We start from the raw sequence: 23,228 nt of genomic DNA on the forward strand, positions 1-23,228 counted from the left end.
TATAGCGAGCTTTAAAGATGATAACAGTATGACTGATAGCAATTAGGCTCTTTTTAGTGAGGGATTATTTCAGCTGAATTCTCTATCAGTTCTTTGTCTCGTTTAGTTTTTTATTATCGATCCAAAGTGTGCATATCTTTAGTTGGGGACTACATTGTCATCTCAGCCTGCGCTTGGTAACTGTGTTCTTAACAGACAGTATGCCTTGGGGGATGTATTGTGTGTGTGTGTGTGTGTGTGTGTGTGTATTTGTTTGTTTGTTTGCAAATACGCTGCAGCACTTTACTTCACTAAATCGAAGCACTGTTTTACTGTGACTGGGTGTTTTGTGGGTTGTCCACTCCACATGATTGGGTGTTGTCTAAGACAGGGAACAGACCGTTTTTCGCTTGTTATGGTTTGATGGCCTGGGTTGTGGTCAGTAGGATGAAACGGTGCGGTATTACATGAACTTCCAATAAGAACACAGTTTTTTGTAACACTTAACTTAATGCCTTGCATGTAGGCTATAATGCATTATTATGCCGTTATAATGCATTGTAAGACTTGTCATGCATACAGTATTTTAAGCTATATTATAAGAATTTACATACATGCTTATAACATGTTATAACTAATTGTACCTGCAGGGTAGGCTTAAGTAAAGTGTTACCCAACAGGTTTTTCTTCAGTGTCCCCCACTCAACACAACCCTGGTCTTTCTTCACACATGAATCAGAACAACAAATTGCGAGAAGATACACAACCCACTGCCCCTGTTCTCTTTAGTGATATAACCATAACCAGAGAACCTATAGAGGGCCACAGCAGTTATGACTCAGTGATGCTCTTACCCATTGAAACACCAACAGAAGGTAATAAATGGTCTTGAAGAGAGAGCGTGATTACAAAACCCACTCTTTGATTAGTTTTCCACTGAAGTTGACTTCCTTTTGCTAAGGCTATCTCTTCAGCACTACACACACACACACACACACACACACACTGTTGTTCTAAATGTTTTGACTTGAATGTTTCACTGTAAATCCGATTGTAGGCTTGTTATTGCCAGCTGTTTTCCATCTGTAGTACTTTTGTACTCATTGGCAGTGTACTCATTGTTTATTTCGATCCCAAACAGCTACTCTTGCTGGGGTCAGTACAAATTATACACAGAAAGAACAACATTGAGAACACACTTTTTTTTAACGTAACTCAAATACACAATGTTAATACACAATGCCTCCACAATGCTTCCACAACACATCATCCTGTACTGTATCTCCTCGATGTTCTGTCTATCTGCCCTCTCCAGGGAAAGAGAGCAATGGTCACGCTCACAGCGAGGACCCCTCAGAGGTGTCCAGTAAGTGCCTGCCGTGCCGTGAGGGCTGCCCCTACTGCCGGGGTGACACACCCTGCCTGGCTCAGGAAGACGGGGCCCTCCGGCTTTCTGTAGCCTCCTTCCAGGGCCTTTGCATGCTGCTGGACTTAGTGGCCATGGTGCTGGTCTACCACTTCCGCAGGAACAAGGTAAGGGCTCATTGGGAGGAAGCATGGGTTAGGGGTCAAGCAGGGGAACTCCATCCAGAAAACTGGTATTATGTATTAAGACTGGTATTATGTTTTTCACCAAAGGTATTACTGATATAGGTTGGTGTTTCTATTTCATACCCTTGTGATTTCTGGTATAACTTTATTTAAATGTTTTATTATTTGTTATAAGCATGTATGAGCCCTTATAATGTATTTCTATGCTACAACGTACTGAAAATGGCTTTTATTGAATTAGTTAAGATCATTATTAGATGATTTCAAGACATTTTAAGTTAAAGGATACATACAATTTGGAGCAGCATAAAGAGAGGGGGGGGCAATGCAAATAGTCTGGGTAGCCATTTGATTATCTGTTCAGGACTCTTATGGCTTGGGGGTAGAAGCTGTTTAGAAGCCTGTTGGACCTAGACTTGGCGATCCGGTACAGCTTGCCGTGCGGTGGCAGAGAGAACATGCTATGACTAGGGTGGCTGAAGTCTTTGACAATTTTTAGGGCCTTCCTCTGACACCGCCTTGTATAGAGGTCCTGGATGGCAGAAAGCTTGGCGCCAGTGATGTACTGGGGTGTACGCACTACCCTCTGTAAATCCCTTGTGGTTGGAGGCCGAGCAGTGGCCATACCAGCCAGTGATGCAACCCATCAGGATGCTCTCGATGGTGCAGCTGTAGAACCTTTTGAGGATCTGGGGACCCATGCCATATCTTTTCAGTCTCCTGAGGGGGAATAGGTTTTGTCGTGCCGTCTTCACTACTGTCTTGGTGTGCTTGGACCATGTTAGTTTATTGGTGATGTGGACACCAAGGAACTTGAAGCTCTCAACCTGCTCCACTACAGCCCCGTCGATGAGAATGCGGGAGTGCTTGGTCCTCCTTTTACTGTAGTCCACAATCATCTCGTTTGTATTGATCACGTTGAGGGAGAGATTGTTGTCCTGGCACCACACGGCCAGGTTTCTGACCTCCTCCCTATAGGCTGTCTCGTCGTTGTCGGTGATCAAGCCTACCACTGTTGTCATCTGCAAACTTAATGATGGTGTTGGAGTCATGCCTGACCGTGCAGTCATGAGTGAACAGGGAGTACAGGACGGCACTGAGCATGCACCTCTGAGGGGCCCCCATGTTGAGGATCAGCGTGGCATATGTGTTGTTACTTACCCTTACCACCTGGCTGCCCGTCAGGAAGTCCAGGATCCAGTTGCAGAGGGAGGTGTTTAGTCCCAGGGCCTATGATGTTGAACGCTGAGCTGTAGTCAATGAATAGCATTCTCACATACGTGTTCCTTTTGTCCAGGTGTGAAAGGGCAGTGTGGAGTGCAATAGAGATTGCGTCATCTGTGGATTTGTTGGGGCGGTATGCACATTGGAGTGGGTCTAAGGGTGTCTGGGATAATGGTGTTGATGTGAGCCATGACCAGCCTTTCAAAGCACTTCATGGCTACAGACGTAAGTGCTATGGGTCGGTAGTCATTTAGTCAGGTTACCTTAGTGTTCTTGGGCACAGGGACTATGGTGGTCTGCTTGAAACATGTTGGTCTACAGACTCAGACAGGGAGAGGTTGAAAATGTCAGTGAAGACACTTGCCAGTTGGTCAGCGTATGCTCGGAGTACACATCCTGGTAATCCATCTGGCCCTGCAGCCTTGTGAATGTTAACCTGCTTAAAGGTCTTACTCACATCGGCTGCGGAGAGTGTGATCACACAGTCGTCCAGAACAGGTGATGCTCTCATTCATGTTTCAGTGGAACTTGCCTCTAAGCGAGTATAGAAGTCATTTAGCTCATGTCACTGGGAAGCTCTCGGCTTTGCTTCCCTTTGTAGTCTGTAATTGTTTGCAAGCCCTGCCACATTAGACGAGGATTGGAGCCGGTGTAGTATGATTCGATCTTAGTCCTGTATTGACGCTTTGCCTGTTTGATGGTTCTTCGGAGGGCATAGCGGGATTTCTTATAAGCTTCCGGGTCAGAGTCCTGCTCCTTGAAAGTGGCAACTCTACCCTTAGCTCAGTGCGGATGTTACCTGTAATCCATGGCTTCTGGTTGGGGTATGTACGTACAGTCACTGTGGGGACGACGTCATCAATGCACTTATTGATGAAGCCAGTTACTGATGTGGTGTACTCCTCAATGCCATCGGAAGAATCCTGGAACATATTCCAGTCTGTGCTAGAAAAACAGTCCTGTAGCTTAGCATCTGTTTCGTCTGACCACTTTTTTATTGACCGAGTCAATGGTGCTTCCTGCTTTAATTTTTGCTTGTCAGCAGGAATCAGGAGGATAGAATTATGGTCAAATGTACCAAATGGTGGGCGAGGGAGAGCTTTGTGTGCATCTCTGTGTGTGGAGTAAAGGTGGTCTAGATTTTTGTTTCCTCTTGCTGCATATTTAACATGCTGGTAGAAATTGGGTTAAACGGATTCAAGTTTCCCTGCATTTAAAGTCCCCGGCCACTAGGAGCGCCGCCTCTGATTGAGAATTTTCCTGTTTGCTTATGGCCGTATACAGCTCATTGAGTGCGGTCTTAGTGCCAGCATCGGTTTGTGGTGATAGATAGCTACGAAGAATAGAGATGAAAACTCTCTAGGTAGATAGTTTGGTCTACAGCTTATCATGAGATACTCTATTTCAGGTGAGCCAAACCTCGTGACTTCCTTAGATATCGTGCACTTGCTGTTGTTTAACAAATATACATAGACTGCCACACCTTGTCTTACCAGAGGCTGCTGTTCTATCCTGCCGATACAGTGTATAACCCACCAGCGGTATGTTATTCATGTTGTCGTTCAGCCACGACTTGGTGAAACATAAGATATTACAGTTTTTAATGTCCCGTTGGTCGGATATATGTGCTTTGTCCACTTTATTATCCAGTGATTGTATGTTGGCCAATAGTACTAATTGCAAAGGCAGATTAGCCACTCGTCTCACCGGATGCTCACAAGGCACCCTGATCTCCTTCCGCGATACCTCTGTCACTTTCTCCTGCGAATGACATGGATGAGGGCCTGTTCGGGTGTCTGGAGTAAATCCCTCTCGTCCGACTCATTAAAGAAAAATTATTCGTTGTCCAGTTTAAGGTGAGTAATCGCTGTTCTGATGTCCAGAAGCTGTTTTTGGTCAAAAGAGACTGTAGCAGCAACATTATGTACAACATAAGTTACAAACAATGCGAAAAAGTTGGTGTAGAGCCCATAAAACGGCAGTCATCCCTTCCGGCGCCATCTTCAAACTAGTGTTGTTACCTACTCTCACCACCTGGGGTCAGCCCGTCATTAAGTCCAGGATCCAGTTACAGAGGGAAGTGTTCAGTCCCGGGGTCCTAAGCTTGGTGACGAGCATGGAGGGCACTATGGTGTTGAACGCTGAGCTGTAGTTGATGAACAGCATTCTTACATAGGTATTCCTCTCTTCCAGGTAGGAGAGGGCAATGTGGAGTACAGTGGAGATTGCATCATCTGTAGATCTGTTGGGGCGGTCAAATTGGATTGTGTCTAGGGTGTCTGGGATGATGGAGTTGTGTGCCATGACCAGCCTTTCAAAGCCCTTCATGATTACAGATGTGAGTGCTACAGGGTGGTAGTCATTGTGACAGCCTTAGAGTTCTTGGGAACATTTGACGGTCTTCTGTTGTAGTAATGGATTCCATTGACATAGTGCTTTTCATCTGGTCTCAAAGCACTTTACCTTGATCTGGAGTAACTCATTATTCCATCCAACACCAATTTGTAGTAACATCCACCCGGGTGATGCATGGTAGCCATTTTGTGCCAGAATGTTCATCACACGGAATCCATTTCCAATGTGGAGAGGTGATGAGTGATTGGGCCAATTTGAAACTGGGGAGGGCCCAGGGTGAGTATAGCCAGAAATCTGGGGTTAACAGCCATAATCAAGCATTAAGTGTCATGGGATTTTTAGCGACCACAGAGTCAAGAACTCTATTTCATTTCTCATCCTAAGGGCACCTTTTGCAGTATGTATTCCACAGCAGTGATGGTTATTGACACACTATAGGACAGGGTTAAACAAACCTGTATATGATATTCGAATATGGTTGTCTCTTAGAGAGTCCACACATGCCAGGCCGTTTGTTTTGTATATGCAGCTATATGCCACGATTCGAAGCTTGGGTTGTTCCATATAAGAATCTTTCAGAAATGCAGTTCAGATGAGATGTCCCTTGAGGTGTGTGAATTTACATATTTACATAAAATACATTGCCTTCTAGGATATAATGAGTAATTAAATTAAGCCCAGAGTTGTCCCGTGGCCCTCGCTCATTTTCACTAACATGATTGGTAGCAGAGCATTTCAACAAAGGGACTATCTTGATAATTCATATCCATTGTGTTGTGCCATTGAGTCAAATTCTTTATTTATTTTCAGCCAAGTAGATTCAGAATGAGTGAATGGATGACAATTTCTCTCATATAATATGATTGTGTAGATCATCCTAGTAACTCTACTCTCGACTTACATTTGTCTCATTCATCCCCCTCCTCTCCCCTGTAACTATTCCCCAGGTCGTTGCTGTAAATGAGAACGTGTTCTCAGTCAACTTACCAGGTAAAATAATGTTAAAATAAAATAAATAAAAATGGATGTTACACTACATGGCCAAATGTATGTGGACACCTGCTCGTCAAACATCTCATTCAAAAAATAATGGGCATTAGTATGGAGTTAGTCCCCCCCCTGCTGCTTTAACAGCCTCCACTCTTCTGGGAAAGCTTTCCTCTAGATGTTGGAACATTGCTACGGGGACTTGCTTCCATTGAGCCACACAAGAATTAGATAGGTTGGGCACTGATGTTGGGCGATTAGGCATGGCTCACACTCATCCGTTCCAATTCATCCCAAAGGTGTTAGATGGGTTTGAGCTCAAGGCTCTGTGCAGACCAGGAAAGTTCTTCCACACCGATCTCGACAAACCACTTCTGTATGGACCTCGCTTTGTGCATGGGGGCATTGTCTCTGTTTGTGGCAACTCTGTTGCAAGTACAGAATCGTCTAGAATGTCTACGTGCTTCAGCACTCAGCGGTCCTGTTCTCTGAGCTTGTGTGGCCTACCACTTCCTGGTTGAGCAGTTGTTGTTCCTAGACGTTTCCAATTCACAATAACAGCACTTATAGTTGACCGGGGCAGCTTTAGCAAGGCAGAAATTTGACGAACTGACTTGTTGGAAAGGTGGCATCCTATGATGGTTCCACGTTGAAAGTCACTTAGCTCTTCAGTACGGGACATTCTACTGTCAATGTTTGTCTATGGAGATTGCATGGCTGAGTGCTCTCTATTGTTTTCTACTGTTGAGTCTCTCTCTCTCGCTCTTTTTTTGTAGAGGATCCGAGCATCTGGTCTTATCCTCCTGGAAGCCATCTTGTTTGGAGCCTTGCTTCTCTACTCTACCGTAAGTCTCCAGTTTAGATGTGTGTTTGTTTGTAACTTTGTATGTGCGTGTGTGTGCATTTGTGTGTCTCTGACCTTCTGCATGCCTGTCCATTGTCCACAGTCCCTCTGAATTGATATATCACAGCTATATTTTAAAATGACAAAAAAACAAGCCACAGACATCCTGGATGACAACACAGCTGGTGTGTGTGAGTAATGCTTTAAAGTGTGTCGTACAGTCCAACCTGGAGCGCCACACAGAGTTTTAACAGACGGGGAGCTTACAGCCAACGTTGCATGGCGTTTTTATGGAGCTACAGGGATTTTAAATTCACTCACTTCAAATACCTTCAATGGCTGCCAACAGCAAAACACAGCTGTCTAGAGAACACATTTGGAAAATTATAAAAGAAAAAGGGAAAACAAAGCCAGAGAAGTAAACCACACAGGAGGGACTATTAAAAGTTTGTTGACAAGGATGAGGTTCGGTTTTGTTGGCTAAAGTAAGCTTTAGAGATTGGGCTTTTCCTTTCAGGCTAGAGTTGTAGCAATGTAGCATTTACATAACTTAGTAATAACGTAACCTAGGAATAATGCAACTTAGTAATAACTCAACTTTATTATAACGTGATGTAGTAACAACGTAACGTAGGAACAATGTAACATAGTGATAACATGGTAACAACGTTATATTGTAACAATGTTACGTAGTAACCACATTATGCATTGGGAGACCTCACCTCACCATGTTTTTTTTTTACTGAACATTATTTTTGGTGCATTCCACACAAATGGGGAGATAAACCTAAGCTTATCAACAATACTACTATGGTTTGGTTGTCATCATTATCGTTGTGATATACTTTTAAACCAGGGGTGCACCATTCCAGTCCTCAAAGTTTCTGCACCTCAGGCTATTCCTGGACCAAAGTGGAGTGACTCCATCCCCCCAAAATATACTTTCCCCTTTTCATCTCTTCTGCCACAGGACCCAGGAACTCCTCATTCCAATGTGCTCATGCAACCCTGGTTATCTCTCTCTATTCTTTCTCTCACTCTCTCTCACCCCCTCTCTCTCTCTTCCACAGTGATGTGCTCTCCTCCTTCTGCTGCAGTTGCCACAGCCGCAGCTTAGTGCAGCTGCTCTGCCGTGGCGCTCAATTTTTAAAGAGTCCGTCAAGTTCTAGCGCAACTTGTATTAAAAATACATCTGCTGGTTAATTTATTGGGAGGAGTTGGGGGTATGGAGAGGGGAAAGAAGAGGAAGCCACCTTAGCAGGTTGATGCTGGAAACAAACATGTAGCTCCCTTCTCTTTCGCTCGTTTGAGTGTCCCATGCAAGTTATACTCTGCTGGGTATTGTGTGTGTGTGCTATTGCACGTGTGTGCTTGCGTATATTTGGCCTAGTTGTACGTCTTGTTTGGGACGTGATGTATTTTGACTTGTCATGGAGGAATGTGGGACTTGCTGTTCTACATGGACAGGGCTTGGTTACTACAGAAGCCTGGATACAACTAATACTAGCCGGAGGTTATCAGTACAGTGAGTTTATGAAGTACATGATCAAATGCAGTTAATGAGTATGTAACTGTTTGGGAGGGGTATACAATATGAATCCCATTGTTGTCATTTGAGTGTTGTTGTGATGTTGCTGTTGGGCGTGCTGTATGTGTATTGTGTGTGTGTGTGTGCGTGCTCTGTACACTGTTACATTTCGCTCCTCAATCAAACTCATAACATTCCCGTTTCTAGCCTCAGATACTACTGTACATTAGGAAAATAGAAGTAACTTTGAAGGAAACCAACTTGGCAATACATGTATGATATACAGGAGTCTGTCTCCTGTGTACCAACCAGTTAATGTGTCTCATAAGTGACTGCAGTCATTTACTTTACCAATAGCGTCACCACTCTAAGCCCTCCACATATGGACGTGGCTTTATATACACTTTTCATGACTCGCATGCAAATGGAAAGCTTTGGAACTTTAAAAGCCAGCTTACAGCCAGGGATACATGTCGGCTGACTGCAGCAATTCCTTGATGCCCTTGATCACATTTACAGTCATGATGTATGATGAGCGAGAGCCCGTGCTGAAAAGATATTGATAGTATTTCTTCTTAATGTATAGGATATAAATGCATCTTGGAAAACTAGGGTATACTCAGGATTTTTTATTCCTGGAGGAACATAAACTTAAAGATCTCCAGTGCTGCCAGTCTTGTGTTGCTTTCATTGCTTCTGGCCATGACAAGTGGATGCAATTAGGGTGTACTAGTAGTAATTGTGGATCTTTCCTACATTACGCACATGTATTTAAATCCATAGACTGTAGGTGTACCTGTTTCGCTATCACCGAGATGAGAGATGCGTGTGTAAATCAAAACTTTGTACAAATGTTCTGTTGACAGTGCTTGATATAGGCAAAACTTTGGGTAAAGGATTAATAATGCAGGCAACTTGTTGACATAAGCATCTATGAAGTGCCTAGATGTACTGCTTATGAATGGCCTATGGATGGTTAATAATGTGTTATGAAGTCCTTATGCAGGTACCCTTCAACAAAAGTGCAGCTAAAGCTTGTCATATCATCATGAAGGTGTCCTTATGTATTGCTTATGAATGTGGTATGTATGTGTTATGAATGTGTTATGAAGTCCTTACCTAGGTACCTTTCAGGTAAAGTTTTACCAACATTTTCTTCCAGTGAATTCTGCAGCTAAATGAGGCCTCCTCTCATATCATGGAAGTGTGATATGTGCTTTGCGGGTTGTGTGTGGCACTGTGCCATTGTTTCATCCCATATCCACGAGAACATTTCCCCTGTTTGCGAGTTAAGCAAGCTGGTTGCCGATGTTCTGCCATCTCGCCGCAGGGGACAGGTGCTGTCGCTCTGCTTAATTATAGAGGATACCTGCCATCTCTCAAACAGCCACACTGCATACCTCAAATTGTGGAATATACCATAGAGACGAGATAAAACTGTATCTCTGGGAGCTATAGTGTATAGCTGTGGAAATGTGAAGGTTGTACTAAACCTGGATAAGAAATGATATTTGTTGCCTCTCAAATGCTTTGAGTGTTTTGATTTAGCCGAACTGGAGGGCCAGATGGGACTATTCCATTGGTTCCAATGTGTCATGCAAGTTCAATTGAGCGCACCTTTAGAATTTAAATAAAAAAATAATACTATTTGAACGCAGGTCTGATTTGTAGAGTACATACAATATGTAAACAAGGAAGGAAATGGGATTGGGGTGGCTATCACACTTAATTGCAGGGATAGGTTGTGAGTATCGTGGAAGCGTCTTAAACCTGGTGCTTTTTGTTATTTTGCTGAAAGCCAGCAAAGCAGTTCAGTCTGTGGAGCTGGGACAACAGCTCAACTTGAAATTCTCAAATATGTAGACTAGCTCGTGAGAAGGACGTTACTAAATTGGCTGACATACTGGTTGTGTGGTTGACATAATAGTTACAGTTGAAGTCAGAAGTTTACGTACACCTTAGCCAAATACATTTAAACTCAGTTTTTCACAATTCCTGACATTTAATCATAGTAAAAATTCCCTGTTTTAGGTCAGTTAGTATCACCACTTTATTTTAAGAATGTGAAATGTCAGAATAATAGTAGAGAGAATGATTTATTTCAGCTTTTATTTATTTCATCACATTCCCAGTGGGTCACAAGTTTACATACACTCAATTAGTATTTGGTAGCATTGCCTTTAAATTGTTTAACTTGGGTCAAACGTTTCGGGTAGCCTTCCACAAGCTTCCCACAATAAGTTGGGTGAATTTTGGCCCGTTACTCCTGACAGAGCTGGTGTAATTGATTCAGGTTTGTAGGCCTCCTTGCTCGCACACGCTTTTTCAGTTCTGCCCACAAATTTTCTATAGGATTAAGATCAGGGGTTTGTGATGGCCACTCCAATACCTTGACTTTGTTATCCTTAAGCCATTTTGGCACAACTTTAGAAGTATGTTTGGGGTCATTGTCCATTTGGAAGACCCATTTGCGACCAAGCTTTAACTTCCTGACTAATATCTTGAGATGTTGCTTCAATACATCCACATAATTTTCCTGCCTCATGATGCCATCTATTTTGTGAAGTGCACCAGTATCTCCTGCAGCAAAGCACCCCCACAACATGATGCTGCCACCCCCGTGCTTCACGGTTGGGATGGTGTTCTTCGACTTGCAAGCCAAACAGTTCGATTTTTGTTTCATCAGACCAGAGGACATTTCTCCAAAACGTACAATCTTTGTCCCCATGTGCAGTTGCAAACCGTAGTCTGGCTTTTTTATGGCGCTTTTGGAGCAGTGGCTTCTTCCTTGCTGAGCGGCCTTTCAGATTATTTCGATATAGGACTTGTTTTACTGTGGATATAGATCCCTTTGTACCTGTTTCCTCCAGCATCTTCACAAGGTCTGGGGATTGATTTGCACTTTTTGCACCAAAGTACGTTAATCTCTATGAGACAGAACACGTCTCCTTCTTGAGCAGTATGATGGCTGCGTGGTCCCATGGTGTTTATACTTGCATACTATTGTTTGTACAGATGAACGGGGTACCTTCAGGCATTTGGAAATTGCTCTCAAGGAGGTCCAGACTTGTGGAGGTCTACAAATTTTTTTCTGAGGTCTTGGCTGATTTCCAATTGACTCAAATGATGTCAATTAGCCTATCAGAAGCTTCTAAAGCCATGACATTTTCTGGAATATTCCAAGCTGTTTAAAGGCACAGTCAACTTAGTGTATGTCAACTTCTGACCTGCTGGAATTATGATACAGTGATAAGTGAAATAATCTGTCTGTTAACAATTGTTGGAAAAATTACTTGTGTCATGCACAAAGTAGATTGTGACTTGCCAAATCTATAGTTTGCTAACAAAACATTTGTGGAGTGGTTGAAAAACCAGTTTTAATGACTCCAACCTAAGTGTATGTAAACTTCCGACTTCAACTGTATTTACCGCTGTAGGTATGGGTTTGAATCCAATCCGCTCTAGCACACTCTCCTTGCTTTTTCACTACACTTTTTCACTAGGGAAAATACTAAAGGAGTGGGACTGCCCCACTCTTTTTTTAACATAAATTAAAATATAGTCAAAGTAATGTGCATCTCCACTTGTCTTTAGGTGATGATACTGTACTTCAACCCCAGCATGTTCCGCTGTATCCTCCTGAGATGGGTGCGTCTCCTGGGCTTTGCCACAGCCTACGGAACAGTGATCCTGAAGCTTTATAGGTATGTTGTAATTCCTTCTATTTTTGGAGTTTGCCAAAGGAACCTAAATCACAGGGGTGTATTCATAAGTACACACAACAACAATATGTTTTGCACCGTAGAAAACGTTTTGCAACTGCATAATCAGGTAGGTCCCTCTCCGTTACGACCTACCCTAGTGAATACACCCCAGATGTATCACGCAGAGAAACCAATGACATATGGCCAAATTGGATAACTTCTGCAGTATTCAGCCCAGAACATTGAGTCCTTTCTCCCCCCAATTTTCCCAATGATGCTCCTTGATGAGTTTGCTCTGTGGAGCGCTCTCTCATATCCAGGTTCTTCTCAGAATTGGTCCTGGTTTGCAGTCGTTTTATTTTGCTTCTTAGTAGTCGAAGCGAGAGGACTTAGAGGCAAAGGTAGCACTTTACATTCTCAATCACACAGAACTACTTACCGTAGCATAGAGTTTTCTCCACTCTCCTCTTCTGGAAATGAGTTGGTCCTCATGTTGGCCTTTTTACATTTCACTGAGACAGTAGAGAAACAACTCAATCTGACCATGTGTGTGTAAGAAATAGGTGTGTGTGTGTGTGTGTATTTGCGCCTGTGTGTGTGTGTGTGTGTGTGTGTGTGTGTGTGTGTGTGTGTGTGTGTGTGTGTGTGTGTGTGTGTGTGTGTGTATTTGCGCCTGTGTGTTTGTGTGTTTGCTCCTGTGTGTTTGGCGGGAGGGGGTACACCCTCACTTCAGTCAGTATAGTTTTGAGAGCAGTGCAGAAAAGAGAGGCCAAAGGGCAGCCTGCTACTTCACCTGACAAAATTACCAATTAAATTCCTCCTGGTGTAGAAAGCTCGAACCATGACCTCAGTGTCAGTACCCTCTAGGGGAATCCCACACACAGATCTGAGACAGGATCAATCATGGTTGTTCCCTCAGAGAACCCAAAGGTCAAAATATCTCCTCATTATATATCTATGCTAATCTAGCCCACACGTCTCAGTGAGATACTAGTGCTTGCAAGGGCTTGCAGCAGTACAGGTAGTATAGAGCAAGTAATAACCAAAACAATAGAAAGTGCAGTGGTGGAAGGAGTAATGTTGGGATGGTAGTGGTGGTAGTACAGTAGTTGCAGTTAAAGTAGTGTTAGTTGTGTCAAGTTCCATAATTTGTAAAATACATAATAATAAAGCAATAATGAAAAGGATATCTTTACCTGTTTATAACAGAGACCTGTTGGTTATAATCTAGTTATATGTTTTTCTCAATGAGAATCATAAAACCAGAAAATGATGCCATTTGATGCCAAATTTTGCCTGTTGGGATTTGGGAACAACAAAAACCTTCTCTCTCTTCCCTCCTCCAGGGTTCTGAAGGTGTTCCTGTCCCGTACAGCCCAAAGGACCCCATACATGACCAGCTGGCGGGTGCTGCGTCTGCTGGGGGTCATCTTGCTAGTGGTGCTGTGGTTCCTGGTGGCCTGGACCTCGGCCGTGTGTCAGACACCTGACCTGACGTTGGCTCTTATCAACATGGGCCTCACCCCCGATGGGCTGCAGTTCAGCATGTGCCTGCTCGACCGCTGGGACTACATGATGGCAGTCGGTGAGTCGTGACGGAAGTGTGGACCCCTAGTCAATACCCAGTGGGTAAATGACATCATTAAAGCTAAAAACTGGTTGAAATTATGTCATTGTGGGGCGGCACAGGGTAGCCTAGTGGTTAGACGTTGGACTAGTAACCGGAAGGTTGCAGGTTCAAACCCCCGAGCTGACATGGTACAAATCTGTCGTTCTGCCCCTGAACAGGCAGTTAACCCACTGCTCCTAGGCCGTCATTGAAAATAAGAATTTGTTTTTAACTGACTTGCCTAGTTAAATAAAGTTTAAAAGAAATTGTGACGTTCCGTTTTATGTTTGTAGCGGGTTACGCCAATTCTCGTTTATTATCTTGGTTTTATAACAGTACTCAGTACCCTGCCCTGTACGTTAGTCACTGTTACTAGACGGCTACCACCCCGTACTCTACCCTTCACCTTCCCCCCAGTCTCAGGTCCTGAGTGCTTTGGAGCAAGTTGTTATCAAGGATCTTTCTGTGCTTTGCTCCGTTCATCTTTGCCTCGATCCTGACTAGTCTTCCAGTCCCTGAAAACATCCCCACAGCATGATGCTGCCACCACCATGCTTCACCATAGGGATGGTGCCAGGTATCCTCCAGACGTGATGCTTCTCATTCAGGCCAAATAGTTCAATCTTGGTTTCATCAGACCAGAGAATCTTGTTTTTCATGGTCTGAGAGTCTTTAGGTTCCTTTTGGCAAACTCCAAGTGGGTTGTCATGTGCCTTTTACTGAGAAGTGGCTTCCGTCTGGCCATTCTACCATAAAGGCCTGATTGGTGGAGAGCAGCAGTGATGATTGACCTTCTGGAAGGTTCTCCCATCTCCACAGAGGAACTCTAGAGCTCTGTCAGAGTGACCATCGGGTTCTTGGTCACCTCCCTGACCAAGGCCCTTCTCCCATGAATGCTCAGTTTGGCCAGGCGACCAGCTCTAGGAAGAGTCTTGGTGGTTCCAAACTTCTTCCATTTAAGAATGGCACTGTACATACACTGAACAATATTATAAATGCAACATATAAAGTGTTGGTCCCATGTTTCATGAGCTGAAATATAAAATCTACAAAATGTTCAATTATGCACAAAAAGCTCATTTCTCTCAAATTTTGCTTTGTTTTTATCTCTTTTATTGAGCATTTCTCCTTTGACAAGATAATCCATCCACCTGACAGGTGTGGCATGTCAATAATCTGATTAAACAGCATGATAAAAACACAGGTGCACCTTGTGCTGGGGACAATTAAAAGCCATTTTAAAATGTGCAGTTTTGTCACGCAACAAAATGCCACAGATGTCTCAAGTTTGCTGACTGCAGTAATGTTCACCAGTGCTGTTGGCAGAGAATTAAATGTTCATTTCTCTATCATAAACTGCCTCTAACATCGTTGTAGAGAATTTGGCAGTACGTCCAACCGGCCTCACAACCGCAGACCATGTATACCACGCCAGCCCAGGACCTACACATCGGACTTCTTCACCTGTGGGATCGGCTGAGGGGGGGTGGAGTGTTTGCTGAGGAGTATTTCTGTCCGTAATAAAGCCCTTTTCTGGGGAAAAACTCATTCTTATTGGCTGGGCCTGACTACCCAGTGGGTGGACCTGGCTGCCAAGTTGGCGGGCCTATGCTTGCTCCCCTACACAGTCATGTGAAATTCATAGATTAGGGCCTAATTAGGGCCTGACTGATTTCCTTATATGAACTATAACACTATAAAATCTTCGAAATTGTTGCATGTTGCCTTTATATTTTTGTTCAGAATACATTTATATTCCGGACTCTGGTATTGCTCGTTCTAATATTTCTATATTTCAAAAAAAAAATACACCCCCCCCAAAAAATGTTTTTTTAACATCTTCAAAGTATGTGTACCTGACCAGTAAAATTGTATTTTATTTGATACTACTCCTATTATCATCGCCACTGGGGCTGTTGTTGTTTGTTTCATCATTCCCAAAAGCCAAACTGTAGGTGGGAACACAAATGGACTCCTCCAGTCTCCGAATAACAAGAGAAGAATTGGAGAATTGCCAAGCCCCTTCTAGAGGGGAATGTGACAGGCAGCTGAGACACCGGACCTATCATCCAATCCTTTTTAAAGAGGATGGATCCCTGAGAAGCGATGTGCTCTGCTCTGTCAGAGGACCTTGAGAGAGATATGGACAGCGATGCGGAGAGTGTTTTCACCAACGGGTTTGAGATAAGGTGTAAGAACATTGTGCAGCTTCGCAGGGGAGGCAGAGACAGCTAGATTGCCTGTAAATAGAAATGGTGAAGAGGAGAGATCGGTCTGCGGTCGGGGGTAGTGGGTCAGCCGCCCCGCTGATTGTTCTGACAGCTTCTGGAAACGCGTGGGCGATATCCACCCTTCAAAGGTGCTGTACAGGAAATTAATTTTAAAAAGAGAACATACAATTATTATTTGTATTGTTTTGTGGTTCTACAATAATGATAAAAATTATTTATCAGTTAATGAAAAAAAAGTGTTGATCTAATAAGAAATTACTTATTCCTCCCACCAGCATTTACAAACAGCTCACCATGCATACTGATGACATATTAAATAGCTTATAATCAGTCATCATGATTCACAAAATATTAATAATAATACACTCTAATCACTATTTACAGATGACAATCCGCAATCCGACATGATCCCTGTTGTCTTTGGTGTTAATTATTGAATGAATGTAAATTAGGGCTGTTTTTATGGGCAGACAATAGAGAGCAATTCTGAGAATGTAGAACAAAGGAAAGATGAGAGACTCGGACTGCTTTACAGTTCTGATAACAGTTATTGGAAATGGAATATAAATTAGCATCACCATTATGGGCTCCCGAATAACAGTGAATCAGCCCTGAAACAGTTCTGAAAAGTGGGTCGTATTCATTTGGGCATGCAACGGAAAATGTTTTAAGCAGTTTTGAGCAGTTCTGAGAATAGTTCTAAAAACATAGAATAAAGGAGACGAGAGACTGTCTTACAGTTCTGAGACCAGTTCAGAGAACTTAGGATAATGCCAGTTCTAAGTACAGTTCTTAGAATGTAGAATAAACCAAGATGAGAGACTCAGACTTCCTTTCTGTTTGCTAACTACCAGCGACCTTTGGACAATAGAGAGGATCTCTATTCAGCAGGAGATCTGTCAATGAGGCAGTGGGCTGGCAGTCAAGCAGTGGGAAATCACTGTTGGCAGAAAGGGGAACTCTCACGGGCACAGCAAAATTAGTAACTGTCAGTGTCTAGTGAATACATGATGTGCAGCCATCAACACTTGACAGGCTGAGGTCCTTGAATTTTGCCAATTCTTTCCTGCTGAATTGTGGCCTTTTCAAAACGGACGGGACATGAGGATAGGGCTGTGACGATTATGGAATTTTGGATAACGATTGATTGTCATGCAAATGGCCACGGTTATGGACATCATTGTCATTTTTGTATAACTTTTTTTCAGCTTGTAATGTATCATAATGCATATTTGAAAATTTGTTAAGACATACCTAATGAATACACCACAGCTTTGATGACACCCCTGTCTCAAAAACAAGTGGGTTTCTCCTTGTGACCGTGCCATTTTGCTCATAAAATTATTACAACTTTTACCCACTTCATGTCAAAATGAAAAACTGCTATTGAATAAACTATATCTTACTTGAATATAAAGTTGAATCCCTCCATCTCCTAAAATGTATGTATTATGACAATTCTTCTTCTTTTTTTTTACAGAATCATATGATAATTGTGCCAGCCCTACATGTGGAGACCCTTGAATTGTATTGCTAAATAACAAGTTACATGTATGCCATTTTGTGCAAACCAAAGCAAACAATGGTTGTCGTAAATAATGCAGATCTTACAGAATATAATTTTAAATTTCCAGTCATTGTATGTTGTGTATCTCTGCTATTTGTGTGTTAGAGTTAAGGACAATGTATTGTTGACCTCTCCTTATCTAGCTGAGTTCCTGTTTCTTCTGTGGGGAGTGTACCTCTGCTATGCTGTCCGGACCGTACCGTCAGCCTTCCATGAACCACGCTACATGACTGTTGCCATATACAATGAACTCCTCATATCGGCAATATTCCACACCATTAAGTAAGTAATAAGAGAGAGAAAGAGTCCATACTGTGTATGCCCTTACAAATGTGTGACCCTATAGTTTATAATCATAATCAAGAAGCGATATAGGCCTCTAAGCAGGAGAATAACAGGAGCAGAACATCCCCAGTTAAAAGGCAGAATAGAGCGCTCCCTCCCATCAAGCAAATGAATAGTCAGCAGGACAGCTTGGATAAGCCACTTGAACAGAGGTGAATAAAATATGCCTGCACCAGGCAGACAGTGCATAAATCTGCCAAGGCTTAAAATAAACTCCTTATGCCCTGTAACTGTTCCTCTACTTGAATCTGCTGTTGGAGCTGACACTGGTTGGTGGCACTGGCTTGATGAGCCACCTCCTCATTTGACCACCAGGAGAACTACAAGTGTGTGTGGGGAAGGGGGGTGGGGGGAAAGAGGGTTGTGTGTGTGTGTGAGAGAGGAGGGGTCGTGTGTGTGCTGCTCACGAACAGCTGGGTCCAATTAATACCTTTTACAAATCCCAATGAAAGGGATTGGCGTACGTACGGTATGAGCATAAACAAGTCTATTGTCATGCGGAACAAACCAGCAAGGTTATGGCATACCCATCAATTTAACCCCGGGGTTGTATCTGAAGAGGTTTCATAACATGTTGGCATGCCTCACCCAATAACAAACCAGCTGTGATTGAATATTCCTACATTGAATATTTACAACAGGGGCGGGGGGAATTGATTACTGTAAATCTGTCCCCTAAATGTAAAATTCTAAACAGCACCCTCATGAATGTCTCAGATGAACCGGACCCCAAAAAGAAACTCATCGCATCATCTCTGAGGGATCGGAGAGTGCAGCCAGTTTGCTGGAGCCCAGAGATAAGGGCTGGCAGACTAAGGGAGGAGAGGAGGAGGGGCTGGAAGGAGGAAGGGATGGGGGGAGGAGAGGAGGAGGGGATGGAGAGAGGAGAGGAGGAGGGGATGGAGAGAGGAGAGGAGGAGGGGATGGAGGGAGGGAGGAGAGGAGAGGAGGAGGGGATGGAGGAGGGATGGAGGGAGTCGTGATGTTGCTTTTCAACCAATGCCAAAAACACCCTTTGGGATGACTAAGACTGCTGAACTCTATTTCTTGAACTGCATTGTTGGTTAAGGGCTTGTAAGTAAGCATTTCACGTTAAGGGCTACACCTGTTGTATTCGGCGCACATGACAAATACGATTTGATTCGACTAACATGATTAATGAGGTTGAATCTTATTATCGGAGGACCAGTTGATAGAGGGATGGAGGGACGGAAGGACAGAGACTTTTGTGACACCTTGACCGCCGTCCCTCAGCGCCATGAATCCCCGTTGAATTAGTCAAGGATATGAAAGAGCCCAAATTCTTGTAATTTCACTTGCCTCATTTAAAGTTTGACGCTTAGCCCTTATCCTAACCTTAAACTTAATCCTTACCTTAGCCCTGACTCTAATCTTAATCCACAGAATCGTCTAGAATGTAATTTTATGCTGTAGCGTTAAGATTTCCCTTCAATGGAACTAAGGGGCCTAGCCCGAACCATGAAAGGATAGCCGCAGACCATTATTCCTTTTCCACCAAACTTTACAGTTGACACTATGAATTGGGGCAGGTAGCGTTCTCCTGGCATCCACCAAACCCAGATTCGTCCATCGGACTGCCAGATGGTGAAGTGTGATTCGTCACTCCAGAGAATGCTTTTCCAATGCTCCAGAGTCCAATGGCGGCAAGCTTTACACCAGTCCAGCTGATGCTTGGCATTGCACATTATGTACTTAGGCTTGTGTACGGCTGCTCGGCCATGGAAACGCATTTCATAAAGCTCCCGATGAACAGTTGTTGTGCTGAAGTTGCTTCCAGAGGCAGTTTATAACTCGGTAGTGAGTGTTGCAACCGAGGACAGACGACTGCTACGCGCTTCAGCACTCAGCAGTCCCGTTCTGTGAGCTTGTGTGGCTTACCACTCCGCAGCTGAGCAGTTGTTGCTCCTAGACGTTTCCACTTCAGAATAACAGCACTTACAGTTGACCGAGGCAGTTCTAGCAGGGCAGAAATTTGATGAACTGAAAGGTGGCATCCTATGACGGTGCCACGTTGAAAGTCACTGAGCTCTTTAGTATGGGTCATTCTAATGCCCATGTTTTTGTCTATGAAGATTGCATGGCTGTGTGCTCGATTTTATCCACTTGTCAGAAACTGGTGTGGCTGAAATAACCGAATCCACTAATTTGAAGGGGTGTCCAGATACTTTTGTATATATAGTGTATATGCAGAGTACGATAGAATGGAATATGGGATAAAACAACAAGGACTGTACCTAATAATGACCTAATAACCATGTATTCCATAGTAACACCAGCTTAATGACTAGCATGGCAATAGCACAGTAAGAATAATGGCATGGACTGTATATTATACAAATAGTAGGCTATTGCACAGCAGCACACAAGAGCAAGAACTGTATTTAAATGTATAGTATAGGAAATAGGAAGTAGTAAACAATATCAGTAGTAACATAATAATAACAGGAATGAGAACTACATAGAATACTGCTACTATAGCACATACTACAAGGATAACAACAACGTCAACAGTGATAACTTTGTTTACGCATCCCATGCCCACATGTCCACCCACGTTCCGAGACTGGTAAAACACAGTACAGGCCTGGCTAATACTTATACACTTGAGGGAGCATGCAACAGACCCGATTTCGCTGGGCTGGCTAGGAGCATCTGACCAATCAATCACAGGATGCATGATCAGTGCATGGGCAGAGTGTGGGGTGCATTGGGACCAGTGATGCCAATTTAGCAATTTTGTTGCTAGATTTAGCAACTTTTCAGACTACCCTGGCAACTTTTTTTTCAAACAGCACCTAGCATCAAATTTAGCTACTTTTAAAAATGTATTTTGAACTTTTAGTAACTTTTGAAAGTGACTCAAACGCTAAAATGCACGCATTTTCCCTCTAAATTACACAAAAATGATTCTCTGTCACACACTCAGTCACAACACAGGTGCCTGGCTGCAAAAGTGCATTGTGATTGATGTCAGCAGCAGGCGCTCAGCAGCAATTTCAATAAATTGCAAATCATTGATGGCTGACTGTAGCAGCAGGAGTACGGGTTTGACGAGCCAAACCCAATTAATATAGTTGGTCACGAATGTTTGATCTTGAACAGAACTTACAACATCAATCAACATGTCTCAATCAAAATTGTACAGCCAGAAGTATAGAAAAGAGTGGGAGTCTGTACCTGAACAAATGTCAAATATATTTTTTGCAGAGATGGCCAGTTAATTTGAGTAACGTTATTGTGTATTCTACGTAATGACGCAGTTTTACGTTATCACGCAATGACATCACAATGTCATTTCGCAACTTTTAGCAACAAATCAACCTGCCTCTAGCAACTTACCCTGAAAATTAGTTGGCAACACTGATTGGGACAGTCTGATTGGCTGAAGCCACAAGCTGGAGGTAATCGATATCTCCTGTGAGGCTAGACTATGCAGTGCCAGCCAGACATATACAACAACACACACGCTGTAAATTAGTCCCACAGTGCCCTCGGCAGGGAGATTCTGTAACACTTTTCTCTTTTCTGATTTTTTGTTCAGGTTAGGCTTAATCTGTGTCTGGGAATGCCACTCTGCTAGAGCAGGGTCCAGATTCTACTACTTGTCAGAGGTGCTGCAGATAAAGTTGAGCTCCTGGGTCTCAGGCAGACTAACCCACTGGTGACATCCATCTCTTTTTACTGCCCCGGTTCTCACCGCTCCGGTTCTCCCACAGTCCTCCATGGCAGTCCCGTTTCCTGGAGCCCAGTTGTGGTAGCTGGTGGGCTCTTCACTGACCCTGAACCACTGCAGCTAGAGTGCAGAGCCCAGTGAGCATGTAGTTAAGTTCCTTGCTCAAGGGAATATTGACATTAGGTGGCACCTGAAATATACAGTACCAGTCAAAAGACACACCTACTCATTCAAGGGTTTTTATTTATTTTTTACTATTTTCTACTTTGTAGAATAATAATGAAGACATCAAAACTATGAAATAACACGTATGGAATCATATAGTAACCAAAAAGTGTGAAACAAATCCAAATATATTTTATATTTAAGATTCTTCAAAGTAGCCACCCTTTGCCTTTGTAATGAATGTCTTTGGGAGAAGGAGAAGAGGACCAAGGTGCAGTATGGTAAGTATCCATAATACGGTTAATAAATACGAACACTTGAACAAAAACAACAAACGAACTGTTCTGCAAGGTGCAATACACAAAACAGAAGACAACTACCCACAAACACAGGTGGGAACATGCTACCTAAGTATGGTTCTCAATCAGAGACAAAGATTGACAGCTGCCTCTGATTCGGAACCATACCAGGCCAAACACATAGAAATACAACACACAGAACAAAACATAGAACGAAAAATATAGAATACCCACCCCATCTCACGCCCTGACCAAACCAAAATAGAGACATAACAAAGGAACTAAGGTCAGGATGTGACAGCCTTGATGAAAGCTTTGCACACTCTTGGCATTCTCTCAACCAGCTTCATAATGTAGTCACCTGGAATGCATTTCAGTTAACAGGTGTGCCTCATTAAAAGTTCCTTTGTGGAATTGCTTTCCTTCTTAATGCAATGGAACCAATCAGTTGTGTTGTGACTAGGTAGGGTTGGTACACAGAAGACAGCCCTATTTGGTAAAAGCCCATATTATGGCAAGAACAGCTCAAATAAGATAAGATAAATGACAGTCCATCATTACTTTAACACATGAAGGTCAGTCCATCCAGAACATTTTAAGAACCTAGAAAGTTTCTTCAAATGCAGTCGCAAAAACCATCAAGCGCTATGATAAAATTGGCTCTCCTGAGGACCGTCACAGGAAAGGAAGACCCAGAGTTACCTCTGCTGCAGAGGAAAAGTTCATTAGAGTTACCAGCCTCAGAAATTGCAGCCCAAATAAATGCTTCACAGAGTTCAAGTAACAGACACTTCTCAATATCAACTATTCAGAGGAGACTGCGTGAATCAAGCCTTCATGGTCACATTTCTGCAAAGAAACAACTATTAATGGCCACAGATAATAGGAAGAGACTTGCTTGGGCCAAGAAACACGAGCTATGGACATTAGACCGGTAGAAATCTATCGTTTGATCTGATGAGTCCAAATTTGAGATTTTTGGTTCCAACCGCCGTGTCTTTGTGAGACGCAGAGTAGGTGAATGGACGATATCTGCATGTGTGGTTCCCACCGTGAAGCATGGAGGAGGAGGTGTGATGGTGTGGGGGTGCTTTGCTGGTGACACTGTCAGTGATTTATTAAGAATTCAAGGCACACTTAATCAGC

The 23,228-nt window shown here is 43.1% G+C and overlaps 1 protein-coding gene across 1 annotated transcript in view; it reads left to right on the top strand.

Annotated features, from left to right (window-relative positions):
- The window catches only part of LOC112260250 (probable G-protein coupled receptor 158), an 89,415-nt gene that overhangs the window by 53,762 nt on the left and 12,425 nt on the right, over positions 1 to 23,228 (top strand). Inside the window, exons 4-8 of the mRNA XM_024435191.2 lie at positions 1,295 to 1,512; positions 6,873 to 6,941; positions 12,063 to 12,172; positions 13,519 to 13,757; positions 17,723 to 17,861. Of these exons, the coding sequence (XP_024290959.1) occupies positions 1,295 to 1,512; positions 6,873 to 6,941; positions 12,063 to 12,172; positions 13,519 to 13,757; positions 17,723 to 17,861 (775 nt within the window). The remainder of the gene's footprint in view (positions 1 to 1,294; positions 1,513 to 6,872; positions 6,942 to 12,062; positions 12,173 to 13,518; positions 13,758 to 17,722; positions 17,862 to 23,228) is intronic.

The sequence above is a fragment of the Oncorhynchus tshawytscha genome, linkage group LG10 (assembly GCF_018296145.1).
Source record: "Oncorhynchus tshawytscha isolate Ot180627B linkage group LG10, Otsh_v2.0, whole genome shotgun sequence".
Lineage (NCBI taxonomy): Eukaryota > Metazoa > Chordata > Actinopteri > Salmoniformes > Salmonidae > Oncorhynchus > Oncorhynchus tshawytscha.